The sequence below is a fragment of the Nematolebias whitei genome, chromosome 4 (assembly GCF_014905685.2).
Source record: "Nematolebias whitei isolate Nwh7 chromosome 4, NemWhi1, whole genome shotgun sequence".
Classification (NCBI taxonomy): domain Eukaryota; kingdom Metazoa; phylum Chordata; class Actinopteri; order Cyprinodontiformes; family Rivulidae; genus Nematolebias; species Nematolebias whitei.
In genome coordinates this window covers 56,784,719-56,792,756 of record NC_056501.1, presented here as the reverse complement: position 1 = coordinate 56,792,756, position 8,038 = coordinate 56,784,719, and the positions used below count along the sequence as shown (strand labels likewise).

The window sequence follows — 8,038 nt, the reverse complement described above, 5'->3', positions numbered from 1 at the left end:
CAAAGACTGGTTCATCCCAAAGATCCAGTCCCCCGGCACAAACAGAGTAATGTTGTGTATGCTGTTCAGTGTCAGGAGGGCTGTGATCAGTCTTACATCGGGGAAACAAAACAGCCACTGGCCAAAAGGATGGCCCAGCACAGAAGATCAACATCATCAGGCCAGAACTCTGCGGTCTACACTCATCTCCAGGCCAGCGGTCACTCTTTCAGGGATGAAGATGTGCACATCCTGGATAGAGAGGAACGATGGTTTGAGAGAGGAGTAAAGGAGGCCATCTTTGTGAAAAGAAACCGTCCATCGTTAAACAGGGGTGGAGGCCTACGTGTTCAATTGTCCCCCTCTTACAATGCTGTGATTGCTAGTATCACTCAGCCCTCTGTGAATAGTACACAGCCATCATTGTGCTAATGATCCATTGTTAGGCTGATGGTCCTTCTTGAGCATGTGATCAGCTGGTTTTGGTTGTCAGCAGCAAAACTGGTTGATCCACTCTGAGAAGGTGCTATTTAAGAGACTGAGCTGAAAACAGCACCTCAGACTGAAGAAGTCTCTCGGACGAGAGACGAAACGTTTCTACATTTTTTTGTTGATTTGCTTTGTTTTGTTTTTTTTTGAATGTCCAGAGGACCAGATTTAACTTTTTTAGATATTTACATTCATCATGCTGAGCTATGCCAGGGCGTGCTTGATATCAGCCAGTGTAAAAAAAACAATGTTCGACTAGTCTGATAAAAACTTCTCAGTCCTTGGAAGCTGAATACTAAAACAACGGGCCACTCAAATGTCCTCACTATTTCATCTTGTGTTTGTCCTACCTGATCTCAGTTCAGTGCAAGGCCAGGTTCCAGTCTCCCAGTTTCCATGTGGACCAGCCCATCCAGCTCCAGGTCTTCCTCCAAGCAGACTGTCCTCATCCTGTGTCTTTCAGCAAGCTGACTGTTAGCCTCAGTAACCAGGTACTCACCACACAAATGGAATAAAGCTGATTTACAGTGGGCTGCAGAAGTATTTGCCCCTCCTGGTAATCTGTGTTTTATTTCTTACAACATGAAATTTTATTAATTTTTTTAATCTCATAAGAAGTAATAATTCTTAAAAAAAATACCTGACATTAATGCTCCAGCATCAGGTCTTTGTCTCCATGATCCTGGTCCATCTGACTTGGACCTTTTGTTGCTTCTTCATGACCAAACACTTCCAGCTCCTTCAGGTTGGTGCTGCTTGTTTCCAACAATCTTTAAATAAAACAGAGACTCTCAGCTGGACTGAGGTCTGGACTTTGACTGGACCATTCCAGGACCTTTAAAAGGTTCCACTAAAACTAGTGGAGTGTTTTCAGCTGTGTATTTGAGATCATTGTCCTGCTGGAAGGTGGACCTCCGTCCCAGACCCAGCTCTCTGGAAGACTCGTTCTTCTCAAGAATTCCTGTTTTGTTCCTCCATTTTTCCTTTAACCCTTTAACTCTGACCTGTTTTCATGTCTCTGCTGGTGAAAACCATCAACATCTTCATGCTGCCACCACCATGCTTCACTGTAGGGATGGTGGTCTTCTAGTAGTGGTCCTATGAACAGATCCTCCCAGCTCCATCAGGGTTATCTTTGGTCTTCTGAATGTTTGTCTGATTAATGCCCTCCTTACCTGTTCTGTGGGTTTTGCAGGTTGGCTGTCATAATGTCATCTTTCTATTTTATAAATAATAAATTTAATGGAGATCTGTTGGACACATTTAATTTCCCTTGGGATTAATAAAGTATTTTTGAATTGAATTGAATGTTCATGGTTTTGGAGTAGTTTTTATACCAAATATAGATTTGTACATTTCTGCAACTTGGTGTCTGACCTGTGTGGAGAAGTATTTGGTCTTCATGATGTATTTTGTTCGGTGGTAGTCCTTTTTCTTGGAGAGGGTGAACAGCTGTTTGCTCTGTCAGAACAGGTGGATATATGACCTGCGTCTTCACAGGTGGATTTTACTGAACTTATTATGTGGCTTCTAGAGGTAATGGCTGGTGCAAAGGGGTGAATATACAGTATATGCATGTACACTGTTCAAATTTAGATTTTTTAAACATATTTTAAATATTTTTCCCCATTTTACGTAATTAATCTTCAGTGTTTTGTAGGATTATGGCTAATAAGATAACCACCTAAAAACAATTATTTGTTTGCTCAACTTTATAGTAAAGGTGTGTCTCAGTTGAACTTTTCCTTTATAAAAGGATTTTAACAGTCAAATCAGCTGTATTTCAAAAGTATTTGCTGCCTCAGTGCTCCAAGAGTGCACAGACAGGGAGGAAATCAGGAAGGAGGAACACTGCGCATTTCTTCAAAATTTAACAAGATAAGCACCTAAAACAAATGTTTGTTTGCTCGACATTATAGTAAAGGTGTGTCTCAGTTGAACTTTTACTTAATAAATGCACTTCATTGGTCAAATCACCTGCATTTTGCCGGGGTGGCACAGAAAAATGAAGCTGATTTGATGGTTTCTCCAAGTGAGATGGACAAAAGTGGCAGGCTTTGGTAAGTCAGTTGTGTCCTTAATAGTCACTTTTACCTATTACATGACACAACGGCATGCCATACTGCTTGAATGCCATCTAGCAGCTGAAAATGGTAGTGTTCAATATTTTCAGTCAGAATGAATGAAAACGCTCATATCTCAGCCAAAAATTGATTTATACATATGGGAAAAAATTCATAAATATGTCACTTTGGCATATAAGTCGCAGGGCATGCAAGTTATGAAAAAAAACTGACTTATAGACTGAAAAATATGGTATATCTATACAAAGACTTATCAGAATTTTAGATCACATTCATACACCGCTGGGACACACATCAGATGCAATGAGGGGTTCAGTGTCTTGCCCAGGGACACTTCAGCATGTGACTGCTGGTGGAATCGAACCCCCATCTCTCCCATTGGAGGATGACTGCTCTAACCATTCAGCCACAGCTGCCCATCATACAGAAAATACTGTTTTGTGTTCGTTTATCACAAGGGACTATAAATAAATACCTGCAGGTACACCCATAAACTTCTCACTTGGATTTCTAAGTTCAGACATTAATTAGAAACATTTTGATTTTTGCACACAAAATTTCAGTTTAATTTCCTCTTTCTTCTTTGTCCTCTGAAAGCTTTTCAAAATAAACTGAAACTTCTCAGAAGTTCTGAATTTGGAGCTTGTTTTGAGTTTGTTCTGTTGATTTTTTTTAAGCTGTCTCATATCTCAAACTGTTACACTTTGTTTTAAGTCCCAGCTGCAATTCTTCCACTGACACAGCTCAAGCCACAAAGAAAAGGAAAATTAGAGTTAAACTTTTCAGCAAGAGCTTCAAATTTACGAAGTGGTGTGCATGGGTATTCATTCATAAAAATGAAGACTGGAGAGTGTGTGCCTATTATCGAGGGATCACACTTCTCAGCCTCTCCAGAAAAATTTACGTTACGAAAGTTTAAGTTTCTCAGGGTGTTGGAAGAGAGGCTTCCACTGATTGTCAAACTTCACTTCCAGGAGAAGTAGTGTGGCTTTTATCCTAGTTGTGGAACAGTGAACCAGATTTACATTCTTGCAGGGTTACTAAGGGGGTCATGGAAGTCTGACTCCATGTTTTTTGTTCTGATTTTTTTGGGATCTGGAAAAGGCTTATAAAGGTGTTTCTTGAGGCATTTTGTGGAAAGTGTGGTGGGAGTATGGGGTGTCGGTGTTGTTTTAAGGGCTATCCGGTCCATGTATAACCAAAGCAGGATCTGTTTCCGCATTCTTGACACAAAGTCGTGCTTGTTCTGTGTGCAGGTAGATTTCCGCCAGGTCTGTCCCTCATCTCAGATCTTGCTTGTGGTGTTCATTGACAGGACTCTAGGTGCAGTCTTGAAGTAAAAGGTGTCTGGTTTGGGATCCTCAGGGTCTTGTCTCTTCTTTTTGGGGATGATTTGGTTTTGTTAGCATCTTCAGGCCATGACCTTGAGTATGCAGTGGGGCAGTTTGCAATTAAGTAGGAAATAGCTTGGATGAGAGTCAGCTCTTCTTATTCTAAGGCCACAATTTCCAACCGGAAACAGGTGAAATGCTCCTTTTGGGTTTGGGTAAAAGTCTTTGCCTCTGGTGGATGGGTTTAAGTTTCTGAGCATCTTGTTCATGAATGATGGTAAAATGGAGAGGAAAATAAATTCACAAATCAGTGCCATATCTTCAGTTACGAAGGCGTTACTGGTTGCGGTGGAAAAAAACTGAGTTGAAAGACAAAGCTAACTGGAAGAATGAGATCCTGGTTACAAGTGGTTGAAATTGATGTCCTTCATCAGGTGGCCTTAAAGATGAGGTGAGTAGCTTTGTCATCCGGGGGGAGCTCGGCGTAGATATGCTGCTCTTCTGCATTGAAAGGAGCCCATTAAGCTGGTTCAGGCAACTGATTAACATTCGTCCCATTAGAGGTTTTCTGGGCATGTCCACTGGGAAGAGACCTTAGGGCAGACCCAGAACTTGTTGTGGATTAAGTGTCCTCTCTGACCTGGGAACACCTTGGGATCCCCCAAAAATATCTGGAGAGTAGCTGGAGGAGAGGGGTGTCTGGATTTTCTCTCCTGGATCTGTTGCACTGTGAACAGACCACAGATAAGTGGTGGAAGCTGTGCACATGAGATGGTGCACATTTGATGAAATTTTTCCAGTGATAATGGTGTAAATGTTGGATCACTCGTGTAAGACCCTTATGTAGATTTCTGGATCAAAAAAGGTTTTATTTAGTGCCTTTTTTGTTTTCAGGAATACAACCAGTGGTGTATAATGGAATCATCCAGTCAGGAGAGTTTGACCATGTTACCAGGAAAAATCAAGTTCTACAACTTCAGCTTTGTGGCTAAAACTGAAGACGTTGGCAAGAAGGTTGAGGTATGTGGGGTATGTCTGTATGTTTAACAGAGAATATGAAGAAGGAACTATAGCTAACTATGCATGTGTTCCTGCAGATGACAGGCATTGAGGTGATGCTGGGCAGTGGCAATGGCCGTTGTGTGTTTCTGAGCTGGAGAGGTGCTGGGGGAGATGCTGCCTCAGTCCAAGAAGCTCTGCAGGCCAGCAGATCATCACGTAGATGGGCACGTGGTATGGAGACACGACAGGAACTCAACTGGGACAGTTTGACTCTGCAGCACAGCACCATGTAATCTCATTATAAACGTTAGTTTTACTCTAACAGAAACAACAGCGCATGCAGTCTTCACTTTGCTTGTTTCTGTATTTGTAGGATCATCTCCAGAATCCCAAAGATCTGTGTCCAGCTGAGCCACCAGCCTCCTGCACTCACCAATGAGATGTACTACATCAGACTCACTGTCCAATCAAATGAGGAGAATGTGGCAAAAGATGTCAAACTGACAGCTGGTCTCAAACCAGGTACTTATGCACATCCACGGAACCAGGAAAGGCTCATAGCTTAAGCTAGAAGTCTATTTGCATTTGAAGTTGCTTATAATTGATCCAAGTCTTTGTATTTGTGCTTGGATAAAGAGCTAAACTATTTCTTAATTCCTTTTGTTTGTATGCTAATTTAAGATTATATCAATCAATCAATCAATCTTTATTCCAGACACAGAAAGGTCCATAGTTAAAAAAAATAAAAAAAAAATAAAAAAAAATAAAGGTTAAAGATATAAAATAAAAACATGACATATTCACCGAGTCACAAATAAATGATGACGCCAGTGATTCCACAATTTTGAGTAGAGTCTCACTGTACTAAAAACAGGATTTACTAAAATTGCAATTATATTATTGCATGACACAGAGAATCTACACATGCATTTATACATAAGATTCCTGAGCACAGCTGCACAGGTAGGAACAGCATTGTGTACAAATGTATAGTCATTATTGTCATTACTTAATGTGTCACTATCTCGTTTGACTTTATCTATGCTCAGGATAGGACAGAGACAGAGTCACATCTGTGTTGCCCATCCATTAGCTTAGTGCTATGTTGCTGACGTTTTTTATCGGGGGGGAGGGGTGGATGCGGAGCGTTACATCAGTATAAGTTTTGCTAGCGTGTTTGTATTGCACCCTGTGCTATGTCAATACCGACAGTTGTCTTGGGGGGCGGGGGGAGGGGGGGTGTTCGAAAGGCAGGGTGTTTTGTTCTGTTGACGGGGCGGGGTGCCTTGCTTGTATAATAGTAGGGGAAACACTGCTCAGTCTTAAGTCTAATGAGTCATTACTCAGTCTAAGGCCCCATTTACACAGACACGGCTGGGGGAAACGTAGGTTTTTTCAGATATTGATTTGAGGAAAAAAATCTGCGTTGAAACGGGCTGCTTTCCTTGCTTACATGTATACGCAGCAACCCTCATGAATCCACTGTAGTTGCCATGCCAGGTCATTAGTTGGTGCTATGAATTTTGTACATTCACCTAATGCTCATGCGTGCTGCCTGTGACAGTTGTCTGTAAGGACTTTCCTCTGGGCTGAAAACCCAGTAACAACAAAACTTAAAGCTGCATTTTGGATACGAGTAGACGGATTTGACGCCAAGCTGGATCGCTTCATCTAACAGATCGACACTGGCCGCTGAGCGGACCAGCACTGACGAGGATGATGTCGGACTTCCTACTCCGGTGGTAATTAGCCGTCGAGCAAGCAGGTAAATCAACATTCTTAATAATGTTTGCTTGTGTTTACTTCGGTTACAGAAAAACCAACTGAGTTTTTATTTTTATTTTTCTTGCGACAAGAAGCTGCCCTCCTACCAGAGGCGTACCGGTTCTGAAACAGAGTACTGACTTGGCGGTGCAGGAGGACCTGAAGAGAGATGCTAGAGCAACTATTCACTTAAAATTCCCCTCAATTCTTTTTTCCAATCTGTTCAATGTTTTAAGCTACATTAAGCAAAGGAGTGACAGCCTGTACAAGCCAGATAAACAACATGGGGCCAGTAACCAGGATGATAACAGAGAGGAAAAGTACAGTTCATAATGTAGTTTACAGTTCGGTTAACGTGTTTTTAATAGTCTGTTCAGTTTTCTTATCAGTGTTTGTGTGACATACTGTTTGTGGTGTTGAATAAATAAATTAAAATTAAACTTGATGTCTTCATTTTCAACTTAAGTAACATGCAATATGTTTCACATCATTAACAGTTTAAGTTACATAACTTAAATTACGTAATGTCCAGATAGCTTAATTTTGCTCAGATAGCTTAATTACATCTCCCACCACTAACAGAAATACTGTTTATTATTGTTACTGTAATTATTTAGCATATTTAATGTTATAATCCGGCTCCGCGCGTGAAATATACACCTGTCTTGACAGACTCGTTCAATAAATAGCGATATTAGAACTGGATCCAACTGGCATCTCTTCCCAACAAAGATGTCAGTCACAGCAGCTACATTCCAGTGTAGCTTAACTGCGAGACACAAAATATATTCCAATCATAGCACAGAAAGCAGTATGTTATACTCTGGCGCCATTTTTGTTGATAGAAATATGCCTTTGGTCCGTGTGTATGTTTTATTTTAAAAAAAATTTTATTTATTTATTTTTTTTGTTGAGCTCAGTTTAAGTGTAGAAACAATGTGAAGTGTTTCAATGAACTTATCATCATCGCTCAATTTTTAAAAAAAATATTTTTATTTATTCATTTATTTATTTATTTTTTAAAGAAAGAGAAGAAAGAAGAATAAATAAATAATAAAAGAGAAATAGATAAGACGAGAGACCACCACGACAAAACAACATGCACAGCACATCGCACAAGGAATCATCTAGCTTCCACCACTACCCAACCTAGCGTGCATCTGTCAAAGCACCTGAATCCAAACACCCGCGCAAGCACGCCCGCCACCACCAGATTTCTCCAAAAGAATGCCCAATAGTGGACGCGGGGGCCCACAGACCCGCCCCCCCAGGACACAATGGCAACATAGGGAGGACCGGAGCCACAGATACACAGCGGCCCACAGGCCCGGAGCCCCAAGAGTCTCCCAACAGGGAGAACCGCACCCCCCCCCCCCCCCCCCCCCCCCC

At 41.3% G+C, this 8,038-nt stretch overlaps 1 protein-coding gene across 1 annotated transcript in view; it reads left to right on the top strand.

The window, feature by feature from the left end:
* Positions 1 to 828: 828 nt before the first annotated feature.
* LOC119408608 (trafficking protein particle complex subunit 11) overlaps positions 829 to 8,038 on the top strand; it is a gene marked incomplete at its 5' end in the record, with an annotated part of 34,598 nt that continues 27,388 nt past the window's right edge. The window contains 4 exon segments of the mRNA XM_037675454.1: positions 829 to 959; positions 4,778 to 4,903; positions 4,981 to 5,174; positions 5,259 to 5,407. Coding sequence (XP_037531382.1) covers positions 829 to 959; positions 4,778 to 4,903; positions 4,981 to 5,174; positions 5,259 to 5,407 — 600 coding nt within the window.